General features: G+C 48.5%; 2 protein-coding genes across 3 annotated transcripts in view; both read right to left on the bottom strand.

Annotated features, from left to right (window-relative positions):
• LOC146019740 (uncharacterized) overlaps positions 1-17,394 on the bottom strand; it is a 781,584-nt gene that overhangs the window by 428,838 nt on the left and 335,352 nt on the right. The gene's annotated exons all lie outside the window — the stretch shown is intronic.
• LOC146019733 (uncharacterized) overlaps positions 5,659-17,394 on the bottom strand; it is a 76,224-nt gene continuing 64,488 nt past the window's right edge. The window contains exons 4-5 of the mRNA XM_083152245.1: positions 11,333-11,406; positions 5,659-6,336 (exon numbers count right to left, since the gene is read on the bottom strand). Coding sequence (XP_083008371.1) covers positions 5,978-6,336; positions 11,333-11,406 — 433 coding nt within the window. The 3' untranslated portion in view covers positions 5,659-5,977. The remainder of the gene's footprint in view (positions 6,337-11,332; positions 11,407-17,394) is intronic.

Raw genomic sequence — 17,394 nt, 5'->3', positions numbered from 1 at the left:
CGCTTCTGTTTAATATTGCACTAGACCCTCTCCTTAGGCTCCTTCAATCCTGGCCCACTTTCCAAGGACTTCAAATGGGTCCACACAAAATCAAAGCTATTGCTTTCGCAGACGACTTGCTCTTATACATTGCACACCCCGAATCCACCCTTCGCCCAATCTTAAGCAAAATAGAGGAATACGGAACAGTGTCGGGCTTCTCCATAAACCAGGAAAAATTCCGGGGACTACACTTGGGACCACAGACCCGTCCCCGCTGGGCAGTGGGTAGCCATATACAGTGGGCCCCGAGTGCGATTAAATATTCGGGGGTTTATATTCCAAAGCGTATTCAAGATCTATACAGACTCAACATTACAAATATACTAAAACCCATCCTGACGGAATTGGACAACTGGAAGCATCTGATGCTCTCATATTTGGGGCGCATTCATCTACTGAAAATGATCACATTCCCCAAACTGTTGTACCCGCTCCAGATGCTGCCGGTCCTCCTTACTGTCTCTGATGAGAAACTTATAAACACTACATTCGGCAACTTTATATGGCAAAACAAACATCCAAGAATTAGTTACCTAAAATTACAACAGCCCGTTTCCAACGGAGGAGTAAATCTCCCAAACCTAAAACTTTATAATCAGGCCGGGGCACTTAGATACATCTGAGATTGGATCCACACTACTGCTAACCACACTGATACCGACATTGACCAATCATTTCTCCCTGACCAACACCTACTCTCTTTCCTACACTGTCACAGGTCGGAACTTGCGGACTCTATCATACAAAACCCTCTACTGATGGTATCATGGACCACCTGGCACCATATAAGACACAAACATAACCTAAACAGCCACCACTCACTGCTCCTGCAGCTTCTGGGAAACCCAGACTTTCAGGACGGTCAGGCAGGACACCCATTACATTTATGGAAATCCAAAGGCATTTCGCAAGTGAGAACTCTGGTTGATAGCACGGCGTCCGCCCCGTTGCCAGCGCAGACCTTAGTAGAAAAATGTAATCTCCCATCCTCTCAGGCATTGGCGGTCTACCAAGCCCAGCACTATGCCAGTGCAGTGCTTAGACACCTATCACCCTTAGACTGTACAAACAACTTAGACGCATTGCTAAGTAAACCCACAGTGGGCAGAAAAGCAATATCCACCTATTACCATACACCCATAGACCTATCCACATCTCGCACAGCCTTTTCCACTTGGCTGCACAAATTTCCTCAAATTACTTTAAAACACCTGATGCGCTCTTTTCAATATTCCTGGAAAACCATGCCAGCCTCGATGTATAGAGAAATGTTCTATAATATTTACCACAATGGATACCTCTATCCACATCGACGCTATTTTTCCCTCTGGGATGCCGACAGTGGCGGGCTGGGCAGGGGGGCAGGGTGCCATCTGCCCCCCAGGCCAGTGCAGGTATACAGCAACAGGGCCGCCTGTTAGCTATGTGTGTGCACATAGATGACAGCCTGGACGGCTCCAGGCTGCACCTGTCTCCCGGCTGTCACGTCAGGCTGCACGCTGCTGTGCTGTCCAGCATCATTCAGTATGAGAAGATGCTGCTGGCCGTGGCAGATCCGGATGGGGCCACCATAAGGGAGGTACAGAAGTTACTACAGGGACAGATTATGAGAACTCTACCTACCCTGCAGAAAGGCCCTTTCACTGACAGGTTCCCCCCCTAAGGCCCCCCCAGCACTAGGTCAGCACTCCGTCTCTCCGTGCTGTGCAGTAGCCACGCCCCCAACTCTCTTCCTCCTGAAACTTCAGTTCTCCTTCCTCCCTGCTGATACTGGCCCTGCACAGGTGAAGGCTGGGCCTGGCACTCTGCCTGCATGCTGCGGAGCACAACACAGAGGTACCACCTGTCTGTCCCCTGCAGTATATTTCATCATATCCTTATCTTCTGCAGTCTCTCTATCTCCTAGTCCTTTGCTGTCTCTCCCTTTCCCCTGCAGTCTCCATATACCCTGCACTCTCTCTTGCTCGCTGTGTCCCCTGGGGTCTTTCTTGCACTCCTTGTCCCCTACTGTCTTTTTCACCCTCTCTGTATCCCCTACAGTCTCTTTCCCTCCCTCTGAATCCACAACAGTCTCTTTCACACTCTCCATGTCCCCTGCGGTCTCTTTTGCTCTCTGCATCTCCTGCAGTCTCTTTTGCCCTCTCTGCATCCCCTATGGCCTCTTTCCCTCTCTCTGCATCCACTGTGGTCTCTTCACTCACTCCAGGTCCCCTGTGGTCTCTTTCCCTCTTTCTCTTTTCATCCCCTGTTGTCTCTTTCCCTCTCTCCGTATACCCTGCAGTCTCTTTCACTTTCCCCGCTTCCCCTATGGTCGCACTCTCCACGTCCCTTGCGGTCTCTCTCACTATCTCTGAGTTCCCTGATTTCTCTCTTGCTCTCTCTGCATCCCTTGCAGTCTCTCTGCATCCCCTGCTGTCTCTCTGCATCCCCTGCTGTCTCTCTGCAACTCCTGCAGTCTCTCTCTGTGTGTCCTGTGTGGTCTCGCTCTGTCTGTGACTCTTGCTGTCTCTGTTGCCCTCTCCGTGTTCCCTGCATTCTCTCTCTCTCTCTCTGTCCCCTCTGCCCTCCGTAGCTGTCTCTTTGTCCCCTGTGCTCTTTCTCGCTGTCTCATGTGGTATCTCTCGTTATCTCCCTTTTTCCTGTGATCTCTCCCGCTGTCTCCCTGTCCCCCTGCGGTCTCTATCACTGTCTCCCTGTCTCATGTGGTGTCTCTAGTTATCTCCCATTCACCTGCGGTCTCTCCCGTTATATTCCTATCCCCTGCAGACTATCACTATATCCTGGTTTTCCCAGAATCCTACCTGTTTTTGACCTTCCGTTCCAATAACTGCCTTCTGGACACACAACTGTCCCAGTCATTGGAATTGGAGGGGCCACTGCAAGATGGTAGAGCAGAGGTTTTTAATTCTGTAAATAAAGCAACCCCAAAAGTGTGTACACATGGTGTGAAAATCACACTGTTCGGCCACATTCAATCCAGATGCGCAGCAACGCAGCATTGGAATTGAAAGTAGAAATAGACTGTGCAGCACAATCTATTTCTACTAGATCGAAAGGAGGGCGACCGCTTCCTGGACGCCGTCCCTCTCTCCCTGCCAGCCAATGCCAGCACCCCGGCGTCAGCCAGTATCGAGTTAATATTGGCGGCCTCCAAATCACACCGTGTGAACATACTTCAACCCCAGGGCCACTTGCTTGTGGATGCCCCCTAGGCCAAAAGTTGCCAGCCAGCCCCTGGATGCCGATCCGACGTGACAGTAAGAAGATGATGCTAATCATATCAGCAGTGGCCCGCAAATGTATCCTACACCAGTGGATTCACAAAGAACCCCCCTCAGTACCTTTGTTTAGGGCCAAACTTTTCCATGTATTCCATATGGAGTGGGTGGAGAGATCCCTCCAAAAAGAAGATCGCACAGAGTCATTCTTCCAAATTTGAGAAGGTTTTATCGATTCACTGTCCAGTGAGTTAAAAATTCAGATTTATAAATGCTTCCGCTCCACTCAATGGTTCGAGACTCGTGTCCTTACAGGGTCTAACCCAATAGATCTTCCACCCCAGTGAGACACCTTTTTGACCGCGTCCAACCCGAGCTAATATTGATCTTCCCTTTTATATTCTGTAATTTGTCTTATTTTCCTCTCTTATACTACAGCAAGGAGATTAGAGAAAAGTATGTGATTATCCTCCTTTTTATACAAGGAAAACTGCTACCCGTTCAATGTTTGTAGAATGTAATGCCTTGATGACAATGTGTAAGAAATTGTAAAAACGCTCAATCCTTAATAAAAAGTTTATTTAAAAAAAAAAAAAAAAAGAGCCTGGGGCTGGTTATGCTTAGGAGGGGGGGGCCCCCATGCCTTTTTTTTTTTACTTTTGACCCTTTCTTTTACTTTTATATTTGTGCTTTTATCTCATCCAGCCTTTAATACCATCTCTATGCCGAAGACACATACTGTATCTGTAGCTCTCTACTACTGACCTCCCCCCTCCTGGGTCTCCAGTCGCCATCTACTCCTGGATATCTGTGTGCTCTTGAAAGGTCAACATGGTCAAAACTGGTGTTATCATCTTTTCCTCATTTACAGTCTCTACCCACAACCCAATATCCCCCCACCGCACATCCATTGCTTGTTCAATCCTGTCGATTCTAGCTATGTAACATCACTGCCATCAGGCCGTTCCTATCCATGAGCCAGACTTGTCTTCCTCTCTCGTGGCTCCACATCTGCCAATACCCTTCAACAAAATCCACCTTCGCTCCCTTTCCCCTACAGAATCCTCCTCTCCTCACCCTCACATACAAGCTCCTCTCTAACCCCATTCCTCCCTACACCTCCAACCTCATCTCCCTACATAATCCCTACAGCCCTCCCCAGCAGGGGCGTAACTAAGTTTTTAGCGCCCCCCCGCCGGATGGTTTTTCGGCGCCCCCCTCCCCCCTCGAACACCCCCGCCGCCGCCTGCCCGCCCGCCACCCCCCCACCCAACCTGACCCCCCCTTCTTACACTTACCTGTCCCCGCAGTCTGCATCTCGCCCGGCTCTCTGCCGGGACCTGCCTGACGTCACGGTCCTGGCCGGCTCCTGCTGCTGCAATGAAAACTGACTCTTAGAAAATGGCTGCCCCCATACTGCAGACAGAAAACTGTCTGCAGTATGGGGGCAGCCATTTTATAATAGTCAGTTTTCATTGCAGCAGGAGCCGGCCGGGACCGTGACGTCAGGCAGGTCCCGGCAGAGAGCCGGGCGAGACGAACACCACAGGTAACTATACCTCCGCAGCCCCCCGGCGGCGCCCCCAATTTCTCTGCGCCCCCCCGCCACCGCGGGGGCTGCGGAGGTATAGTTGCGCCACTGCTCCCCAGCCAGCCAATGACTATTGCCTCTCCTCTACCCTGGTCAATGCATCCTATCCAAGATATTTTCCCTGCTGCCTCCCTTCGCTGGATTGTGCTTCCTCGTTTTATTAGACTCTCCCGACCTTGCAATGCTTCGAACATGCACAGAAAACTCATTTGTCCATCAACGTGAGCCCTTCTGCATAACATAGTACCAAGGCCAATCACCCTACCTGCCACCTCATGTCCTGGCCCCATACCAGCCATGCTCATTACTTGCCTTTAAGCCTCCTTGCCTGCACCCAGTGCCACCTGTCTGTTGCATGCTCCCTTTAGACTGTAAGCTCCTTTGAGCAAGGCCCTCTTCCCTCCTGTTCTCACAGCACTCTTCTCTCCTACCCAGCGACCGTCTATACCCGCATCTTGTCTCACTTGTAATTGTTCCTCTCGTCCCATGACAGCCGCCCCGGGGAAACTTCTTTTCTTCCCTACATCTGTTGTTTGTTTAAATTTGTTGAACTTTTTCATACTTTCCCATCCACATGGAATATGAACGGGAACAGCACAGTGTGTCGTGGCTGCGGCAGTGACACAAAAAAGTGAAAAACTCATGTCAGTCTTTTCAAGCTTTAACCATTTTCCCATGTCAGCATTGGGCATGTTCTCCTTTTGGGGTTAAACTGTAGCCCTGGTCTTGCTGTTTGGGTGTCGACCTAATTACTGTCGACACCAAAACAGCAAGACAAGAAAAAAAAAAGGAACTGGGGACGCAGACTGACTTCTCTTAATACATTTAATCATTCAAAAGTGTAAAAGCAACAACATTGGACGCAATGTTACAAGCGATGGGAAAGACTGCAAACACATTCTGGTCACTGCTCGTTCAATAAACGTACAGTCCTGGTAGTATAATGTAGCCGGGAATAACTACGTGGCAATGTTAATAACAAATGATGGCATTAGAATAACAATATAATATAATAAACTTTTAAAGTCACCCTGTCACCCTGATTAAAATAAATGTCTAATTGATGGAATAAACCCTTTCCTTATAGATCAAACTAAACCTATTCTTAGAAGTTGCCAAAGCATGATTACAATATCAGGCAAATTGACTTTTTAACATTTTTTTGTGCTTCTTGCAGATTCCTCAGATGCTCCTCTTTCTTCTTCTCATCATTGCTGGTCTTCATATAATCAATGAGAAAGTGTAGGTGCTTGTAGCTGTCATCCATTGGATTGCTTTTATGCTTCATGCGGAATTTGACATCATTAAGAACCTCCGTTAAGATATTTATTATCTCTTCATGTTTCTCTCGCACCTCCAGGTGGTCTTTGGTGGTGTAATTCTCGATGGCGTAGATCTTCTTCTTCCCCATGTTGTTGAACAGTCTCTGCATGGATTCCAAGCCCCCGCTGTTCTTGTGTGTCAGGACAATAAATGGGGTAATTCCTAAAGGATTAAAGACTTACACGTCAGACGGATGCCTACACCACTCAGCTGGTGCAAATGTGTGCTGAAAGGGGGGTGACTGTTACAGATAAGGGGAAGATCTCATGCTGCCTAAAATATAGAGACACACTGCAATCAGGAGGTCACTGCGCCTTTCTCACCAGGATTAAGGGTCTAATGGGCCTGGGGCTGAAATGTACAAGGGCATTTTATGAGAAGTGGAGGCGGTACGGCCATGTCGGCATGTAGACCTCACACAATATACGTCCCAATGTCTCCCTAATATATAACAGTGAAAATTGCATATATTTGTGTGGAAAATAGAAATGCAATTTTAATACTTTTGATGTATGATGGTGATGGGCCTATATTTATCTGAAGGCCTGGAGCTGCAGCTCCATCTGCCCCATTGTTAATCTGGCCCTGTTTCCCACTGTTGCTCGCACCATCAAAACTTACACCTGTCCTTTGATGGGGGCTGTGTGCAAAAACAAGTGTCACAAAGACCTGGGGTGATGCCTCATTTTTGTACACTTGTATTTAGAGGAATTTCCCCCTGAGATGAGCACCCGGGCAAGTATCATACACAAAACACATGTGACAGGTAATGGCGGATCCACCAAAGATATTGTCATGTACCAGTAGAAAGTGTGGATGTTTCACAGTCCCGGATTGACGCCCTCTTCTTGTCTTTGTATACATCAGGGGCCAGCATACAACCTGGGTGGGCACCTGGGTGCTAGTGCCGGGTCACTTTTTTGGATATATATATATATATATATATATATATATATATATATATATATATATATATATATATATATATATATGGAGTGGGCGTGAACCCCTGCGCCTAGTGTGGTTCCAAAAAAGTCACCAGTAAATGCAAAACCCCAGTAACTAGACAAGGGGATGCTTAGCACCAAAGTTAGTATTTCGAACTGCTGCTGCTTCTCTCTATGGGGTGAGGACTCTGGAATCCACAGAGCGAAGGATATCTAGAAGAAGGCAGAGAGAAGGCGCTTCATGGTGCGATATCATTTAGAAAGCTTTTTAATGGACAATGGTAAAATCCAGGCACAGGCAAATATAAAACTCGTACCATATATAAAAGCACTGTGGACTGGGTACCACAAGGTTTAAAATGTAGCCGAAAGGCTAAACTGCTCACACTTTGGCGCTGGAACCGGATTCTCCAAGAACACCGCTATGCTGGTTTGCAGGGAAGCATGCAGGGGGCACCAGGGACCAAACGTCAGCTGTGAGTAGAGAGGAGCGTCGTAGGCCACGCCCTGACGCGTTTCGTCATGTAGACTTCGTCAGAGGGCGTGGCTACTACGTACGCTCTAACAATTTAAATAGGACAGGCACTGTCAATCAATAAAAATATGCAAGCGGCAATTGGTTGCCGAAAAACAGGTGGGCGTGAACATAAACAGATATGGGGCTGGCCTCTACGCTGTTTATGTAGGGCAGCCCGACTGTGATAGGTATATGGCCAACCGCATCAAATGACGCGGCGGGAGCAGCAGCATCGTCAACTTACGCGCTACGTGGTACGCGTCAGATGACGCGATGTACGTCAGTACACTGACGAACGGTGAATCTAATAGGGCGCAGTGTCCGATGACGCGCTGCGTGCCGCCCGTCAGATGACGCGATGTAAGTAAACAAGCTGGGTCTCAAAAAGCACAGTGTCAGCGTAAACACCTGTGCGTATGGCTCCCGTGTCAGATGACGCATACAGCGTCAAGTGACGCTAGTGGGAGGGTCCTTGCACCAAGTGACTGGCGTGACGGACCGCCTACACATTTGATGGACAGAGGGAGGCGGGTCTAATGTCTCCTCCGTAAGCTATGATAGCAACTAGACAGGAGGATAAATGCGAATATAACGCTCATAGTAAAGCGTAACAAATTAATACACCTCAGATATTATATATAATATCTGAGGTGTATTAATTTGTTACGCTTTACTATGAGCGTTATATTCGCATTTATCCTCCTGTCTAGTTGCTATCATAGCTTACGGAGGAGACATTAGACCCGCCTCCCTCTGTCCATCAAATGTGTAGGCGGTCCGTCACGCCAGTCACTTGGTGCAAGGACCCTCCCACTAGCGTCACTTGACGCTGTATGCGTCATCTGACACGGGAGCCATACGCACAGGTGTTTACGCTGACACTGTGCTTTTTGAGACCCAGCTTGTTTACTTACATCGCGTCATCTGACGGGCGGCACGCAGCGCGTCATCGGACACTGCGCCCTATTAGATTCACCGTTCGTCAGTGTACTGACGTACATCGCGTCATCTGACGCGTACCACGTAGCGCGTAAGTTGACGATGCTGCTGCTCCCGCCGCGTCATTTGATGCGGTTGGCCATATACCTATCACAGTCGGGCTGCCCTACATAAACAGCGTAGAGGCCAGCCCCATATCTGTTTATGTTCACGCCCACCTGTTTTTCGGCAACCAATTGCCGCTTGCATATTTTTATTGATTGACAGTGCCTGTCCTATTTAAATTGTTAGAGCGTACGTAGTAGCCACGCCCTCTGACGAAGTCTACATGACGAAACGCGTCAGGGCGTGGCCTACGACGCTCCTCTCTACTCACAGCTGACGTTTGGTCCCTGGTGCCCCCTGCATGCTTCCCTGCAAACCAGCATAGCGGTGTTCTTGGAGAATCCGGTTCCAGCGCCAAAGTGTGAGCAGTTTAGCCTTTCGGCTACATTTTAAACCTTGTGGTACCCAGTCCACAGTGCTTTTATATATGGTACGAGTTTTATATTTGCCTGTGCCTGGATTTTACCATTGTCCATTAAAAAGCTTTCTAAATGATATCGCACCATGAAGCGCCTTCTCTCTGCCTTCTTCTAGATATATATATATATATATATATAGCTAGCACTTAACCAGCCTAGGTGTTTAGGATAGGAACAGACCAGCACTAGTTTTTAAATAGAAACAGTGTGTATTAAAGCAAAGTTACAGCATGTTACAGATGAACAAGCAGTACAGTGGCTGACCCAACAGCCTTCAACTTTTGAAGACTGGTTGGATTCCAGTCGAAACGGCTGTTGGGTCAGCCACTGTACTGGGAACACCCAGCATTTTCATGGGGATACCTATAAAACGCTGGACGTTCCCTTGTCCCAGCACCGCCAACCAGCACCGACACCCGTTCGCAGTCGGGTTTTGCCATGGCTGTTCACAGCCAGGGTTTGCAGTCGGGGTTTGCACATGTGCAGAAATGTGCATGCGCAAACCATGACAATCGGGGCAAGGGACAAATTGGTTAAAAATGTGTGAACCAGAATCGGCCCCTATAACCGAATCCCAAATGAACAACACATACAAAAATAAACTAAATAAATGAATTAGAAAAAACAAATACAACGGGTGACATTCTATGGGATGCGTTGTTTTTTTTTTTGCGATTTTTTTCGCAAAAACGGCCGAAATCGCATGTTTTTCCATTTTCGCATATTTAATGAGATGCGAAAATGTGAAAAAAGTGCGATTTTGGCCAACAAATTGGACATTCTGGAAATGCGATGGCTGCTTTTCGCAGCACATCGCATCCAGATGTTTTCACATTTAAAAGTATACAAATCGCATATTAAATGGTATGCGATTTGTATAAATGTGTCTATAATTCGCCCAAAATTTAATGAAACCAGCTTTCATCAGAATGATTCTATTGGCCGCCTAGCGGCCAATCAGGAGCTGAGAAAGTCGGCTCCTGATTGGCCGCTAGGCGGCCAATAGAATCATTCGGAGGAAAGGCACAGAAGATGAAACATCTCTGCACCTCTCCAGTCCATGAGCGGGTACCAGCCGGGAGCAGCGCGTCTGCCGGAGAAGAGGCCGAGGTCGTCGCCGGGGACCAGGTGAGTAGGATTTCCTTCCTTAGGTACTCCTTTTGGACTACTTCGGATCCTGGACCCCGGAGACATCAGCCCTGGAGCCCAGGACCCCGGACCAGCCCCGGAACCAGGACCAAGGCCCTGGAACCGGACTCTTCTGTCCTGGAGCCCCGGACCCAGGATCCAGGGACCGACCTACGGGCTCAAGGTAGGTAAGTATCAGTATGTGTGTGTTATGTATGTATTAAACTTTTATTTTTCAGGGTGTCAGTGTGTTTTATTTAACTATTTTTTGTACTGTAGAACTACAAGTGCCAGCGGGCCCTTTAATGGCCCACATGCTGGGACTTGTGGTTCTCCAAGTCCCAGCATGTGGGGTAGGCTTGCTGGGACTCATAGTTCTACAGTACAAGACAATAGTTTTTTTTCTTTTTTTTACACTTTGCATCAGCCCGATGCCCACTGCCCAGGGGCATCGGGGACAGCCCCGGACTTTCAGCATGGGCTGGTAAGTCCTGGAGGGGGGGACCCCTTCATTGGGGGGTCCCCACTTCCCCAGGACCCCTGCCCATGCTGAACAGCCACGGGGATATGCTTTGGCCGCAGGACCTTATATAATAAGTGTCCCCCGGCTGTGGCATTACCCTGCTGGCTGGTTGGGTCTGGTGCTGGTTCTTAAAATACGGGGGACCCCTATTCATTGTGTCCCCCGTATTTCGGGAACCAGCGCCGGATCTTGAGCCTGGTGCTGGTTTCATTAAATCAAGGGGACCCCTATTTGTCGGGGACCGTGATTTTATGTCACCAGCACCGGCTCAATGAGCCCGGGGCTGGTTATGCTCTGGTGGTGGACACCGCGCTGTTTTTTTTTTTTTTTTAATTGCGATTTCCTGCAAACGTGCGATTTTCAGACCTGAAAATTGCACATTTTCAGGACTAAAGAAATCGCATCAAATCGCATCTAATCGCACTATTTGGCCCGTTTTTTGGAACCCCTTTAAACATGCGAAAAACTGACCAATCTTGCGATTTTCAAAAGTGCGATTAGGTGCCATAAAAAACATGCAGATTTTACCGCATAACATAGAATGTCACCCAACAAGTCTAGTTCCAGTAACAGGACATACCGGTCATTTTCTCTGACGTGTTCAGAAGCTCTCTATATATTGGAAGTTCTTTCTCATTAGGTACATTGCAGGCACTGGGGAAAACAAAATAAAGTTATTCCACAAAGATTGTAAAATAACAGAAGCCAGATTGCCATATATATTATACCAGGGGCAGAACTACTGGTGGAGCAGCCGGTGCATTGCTCTGGGGCCCATGGCAATGAAAGGGCCCACAGCCCTTTCATATTATTAGTAATAGTAATGTCCACTGCCGTGAGTCCTTTCATTGCTGCGGGCCCCGGCTCAACCAGCACACCTTCTCTGCAACCCCCAAACCATCCCATAAATAGTAACAAATGTGTCTGGGTCTAAAAGCCCAGTGTGGCGCGGTGCCCCTGGGTTGGTATGGCTGGGCTGCTCCAGGTTAGCCCCCCCTTACACTTTGTTAACACATGTTTTCCCTATCATTTTGTATTATTTTAATCACACCTTCACTCCCTTACATAACACTTTTGTGCTTCTTATTAACTCCTACACATTTTCATTTGTGTGCTGTCCTCAGGGCTGCCAAGAGAAATCCTGGGCCCCGGTACAACAGCGTCACGGGGCCCCCCTGGAGTGGCGAGCATCAGAAAAGAGGTGTGGCCATTAAAGGATATAGGGGTGTGTACCACACCATATACCCTTTATGCAACACAATAGTAGACCCCTTATACTTGCCCCTTACACATTATGCTACACAGAATGAGCCAAAATTCAAATCGATTACTTGCCGCCCCGTTCGTATGCAGCAGTGTGGACAGAAGCGTGGGGTGGTGGATATGGGTTGCACCCATGGGAGTAAGGGGTCGTGGCCACGGATGGGCAGATAGCAGCAGGGTCCCTGCGGAGGATGGGAACTAGGTAATAGCTCCCATCCTCCGCAAGGACCCCACTGCTGTCTGCCCATCCGTCACAGGGACCCTCTGCCCCCCTGCGCTGCCCAGACCCCTATGCCATACAGCAGGGGTGGCCAGCCCACGGCTCCTCTCTCCAAGATCTGTGGCTGGCACGATCATCCCCATTTGAAGCGCCGCCTCTGGAGTATAAGGACCCCAAGCTCACACACGCAGCAGGGAAAGCGGCAACAGTTCTTTCAACCTGCTGGTAAGAAGCAGCAGATGCCACTACTTGCAGTATCGCCGAGCTGAGCTGCCGGTATCTGCTGTGTCCCCCAAAGCTACAGATCCGGCGCTAAGAGCAGATGCATTGTGATGGCCAGCGGTATGTGCACCTGGAGGGAGAGGGGGGATTGTGTCCATTAAACCTCTTTAATCTCATGTGATCCCGGGCAGTATGGTCCCACCCAGATCGCATTCCATATATGATCCGTCATAAATGGGCCCCATGTAGCCTGTTCCCTTCACACACATTGGAGGTCATTCTGATTGACCACAAAGCTGCAAAATTTGCAGCTTTGCGGGTTATCTAAATACCTCAGATTTCACGCATGCGAACGGATGTTTTACATACAGTAATCATCGATTTGCAGCTTGTGTGCAGGGCAGTGCGGTCGCCGACCATCAAATCATTTCTCAAGCGCTCGCAGATCTGTCAGTCTCTGCTGTCTTAGATCTGTGGCGCTCCTGTACGAGAAGAGGGTGGGCAGCTGACATCCGGTGACATCAGCTGCCCTCCCCCGGCACCCACGTCATGGGAGTTACCATCGGCGCAACCCATATCCACCACCCCACGCTTCCGTCCACACTGCTGCATGCGATCGGGGCGGCAAATAATCGGTTTGCCGCACCCGCTCACACAAAGTGGCTGCACATGCACAACATCGCTCCCCTATGTGAACGTGCGGGGGAGCGAACCAACCTGAATGAGGGCCATAGCCTGTAACACACACACATAGCCTGTTCCTTCACACATACAGTACATAGCCTGTCACACACACACACACACACATATATACATACATAGCCTGTTACACACACACACACACACACACATAGCCTGTTCCTTCACACATACAGTACATAGCCTGTTACACACACACACACATATACATACATAGCCTGTTACACACACACATATATACATACACAGCCTGTTCCTTCACACATACAGAACATAGCCTGTTACACACACACACACACACACACACAAATATATATACAAAGCCTGTTACACACACACACACACACATAGCCTGTTACACACACACACACACACACATATAGACATACATACATACATAGCCTGTTACACACACACACACACACACACACACACACACACACACAGCCTGTTACACACACATATATACATACACAGCCTGTTACACACACACACACACACACACACACACACATATACATACATACAAAGCCTGTTACACACACACACACACACACACAGCCTTTTACACACACACACACACACACACACACACACACATATATACATACATACAAAGCCTGTTACACACACACTCACACACACACATACATAGCCTGTTACACACACACACACACACACACACATATAGACATACATACATAGCCTGTTACACACACACACACACACACACACATAGCCTGTCACACACACATATATATATATATATATATATATATATATATATATATATATATATATATACATACATACACAGCCTGTTACACACACACACACACACATATACAAAGCCTGTTACACACACACACACACACACATATATACATAGCCTGTTACACACACACACACACACACACACACACACACAGCCTGTTACACACACACACAGCCTGTTACACACACATATATCCATACATACACAGCCTGTTACACACACACACACAGGCTTTTTGTCTGTTCCCCCTGTCCATAGCCATGCATTGCGGGCGGCATTACCTTTTGAAACAGGAACTTGGAGCAGGAGCAGGACAGCTAGGGGCTGGCTGGCAACTTTCAGCCCGGGGGGCACACACAGGCCAGTGGCCCCGCTTTTTCTACAAGGGCATGAAATGGAAAATGGGCATCGAAATGTTGGAGGCCTGGTTTGCTTAATGTGGGTACATGCAGCATTTCCAATTTCCCACTCCGATTGAATGCGGCCCTAAAGCTGGCCATACACTAATGCAATTTTCCCACCTTTCACCCGATTTCTCAGCCTGAGCTGTCAGAATTGGGTGAAAAGTGGACAAATCGCATTAGTGTATGGCCAGCTTTAGGGCCGCATTTATCAAACCATATTTGCGGCGAAATCCCCCAAAACACCCGTTTTCAGGGGTTCGCTGCAAATATTAAGTATCACTGAAATGTACCAAAGGGGAACCGCAGCAGGAATTTTCGATCCCTGCTGCGATTCCCCCTGCACCTCTGCCGGCCACATCCCCAATAGGTTTTTATGGGGGATGCAAAGCTGCCCAATGTATCAACATCGGGCAGCCCGGCTTTGCATCTTTGGGTTATTGCCATTCTGAGACGGTGATAGCCCATTGTAGCATTATGGGATACTGATTGCACTGCTGCCAGGGCAGTGTGGTTAGCTGGGTTGGCGGGGGTCAGTGTTAACCACATGTGCAGATCCCTGGCTTCCGGCTGAGCATATCACAGGGACAGACTGGCAGGTGATACATTCCACTTTACAATGCGATCCTGGGCGGTAATATTCCGCCCAGATCGCATTGTAAACGCGATAATTGATAAATGGACCCCTTAGTACCAAACACACACAAACACACTAAAGAAGAAAACACCCCCCCCCCCCCCCCCCACCACCACCACACACACACAGACATGTATGCTGCACTGTTGTATTTTTCTGCACAAACACACTCACTCATATGGAAAACAGCAACCCCCCCACACACACACATACATATATGCGCAACACTTACACATATTGTTACACACACACACACACTGACATGCAGACAGACTTAAACACACACAAACACACAATAAAGAAGAAAACTGCAGCCTCACACATGTATGGAACACTGGCACATGGATGTTTCCACCCACACTCAGAGTCAAACACACACATTAAATAAAGAAAATAAAAGCCACCCCCCCCCCCCCAATACACACACATACATGTATGCCACATTTACACATAGTTTTACACATAGTTTTACACACACACACACACACACACACACACACAAAATAAAGAAGAACCCCCCCATACACATGTAAATAACACTGAGACATGTATTGTTTGTTCTTCTGTTTATCACACAACTCTTATAGCAGCTATCCCCACCCCTGTCCCTTCTTCCCTCCAATGCACTCACCCAGCCCAGCTCCTGTAATGGGTGAGAAGGGAGGGATCAGGATGGAAGCTGCTGCTGCTGCTTAGCTGCCCGTGAGGAGAGACGTGGATGAGGTCGCGTTACAGGAGGGGAGGGACCAGCCTGTAGGGCAGCACAGTTCATTGGTGGCTGGTCCCAGGGGAGGGGCTGGCCACAGCAATGATTGGACAGCCATCGCTGACCGGGCTTAATTCGGGGGCGTGGCCTAATCGCGGACCCGTGGCCACGCCCCCTTTTAAAAAACCCGTTTTTTTTTTTTTGTTTTTTTTTGTGTCGGGACCCGGGCCCCCCTGGCAGGCCCGGGCCCAGGTAAAATGTACCCGCCCCCCCTGCCTCTCGGCGGCCCTGGCTGTCCTGGATTGGTCGGCCTGTGCCGGCATGTTGGGGGCCCACACCCCAGACCCATACCCAATATTAGGGACCCCCAGTGACACAGAGACGCCTTGACGTACGGCCTGGGGGCTTATCCCTATATATAGGAGCGAACGGCGACTAGCCGGGAGAGACCGTAAACTATTAGTCTGGGTTCCCAAGGCCATGAAGTGCTACCATTGTCTTGCTGGTATTAGGATGGGGGCAGGGAGATAGCAGTGAAAGGATAGGGGGTGATAAAAGGGGGGAAGGTAAGAGAGAAGCAGGTAGTAGGCGCCTCCCCATGGGAGTAGACTTATACTTAAGGACAGGACAGGTAGGGGGAGGATCAGAGAGAGCAAGAGGGCACACCGTAAGGATTGTTGTGACTCACCAGCAGCTTTAAAGTTAAAAAGAAGCAATGGACTGTCCTAAGAGATCCAGAGAAGTGCCAGCGAGATTTAAGGGACCGGAGCAGCAGCAGAAGAAAGCAAGGAGGGCTCCAGCAGCAGGAGATCTGAGATCGGCACCAGGAGGGCAGCATCCAGCTGTGGAACGGGCCGGCCGAGAGGAAGAAAGAGGCAGAAGACAGGACTCTAGCAGCGGGCAGCAGCGCCGAAGAGAAGCAGCAGCAGCCGGGACATACACACAGAGTCGGGTAGGAGCATCCCCAGGGCCGCACCCACAGCCAGAGCGCAGCCCGTCCACTCCTTACCCGACTCCCAGCAGCAGCGGGCACCAGCAAGAACATCCAGAAAGCAGCAGAAATATTATAAGTATCTATATTTATTGGCATTTGTATCCCTTCTTATTCTTTTACTTAATTCCATATTCGGCACCCTGCTACCATCTGATGTCACAAACTCCCAATGTCTCTGTAATCTTATGAATTCAATCTTTAATGCAGATAGAATTTTACCACATGTTTTATATTATGCTGGGTAACTTTCCCCTAAGGAATAACAGCACCTAATAGAGTTTTACACCTATTACCTAACAGTACAGTTGGGATTCAGTGCTGAAGTTTTTTCAATGCAGACTTCTAGCAGTTTAAGGCCAAAAAATGAGTACTTAGGGATTTATTATTATACTCGCTGCAGCCTTTAGCAAAACAGCAAAGAATTAGGCCCAATGTTCAGGCAAGTTGCAAAAAATGTCCAATCCCCCCTCCCCCTAATTAAATTACTGAGGGCTTGTTTACATGGCATAGCATGTAGAGATCATGATAAAGGTATCCTTTCAATACAATCCATTCATCTACTCCTCCCACTAGGCAGAGCATACAATGGAGTCAGCAGGCTGCCTAGCAATGATAAACAAATGTATAATTTGTGCAATAACACATTAATATGGTTATTATTATTATAGTTTTATTTATAAGGCGCCACAAGTGTTTTGCAGCGCCGTACAAACATGAAATGTATG

The sequence above is a fragment of the Crinia signifera genome, chromosome 7, assembly GCF_055691185.1.
Source record: "Crinia signifera chromosome 7, ASM5569118v1, whole genome shotgun sequence".
NCBI classification, from domain to species: Eukaryota; Metazoa; Chordata; class Amphibia; order Anura; family Myobatrachidae; genus Crinia; species Crinia signifera.
This window is presented reverse-complemented; position numbering and strand designations above follow the sequence as displayed.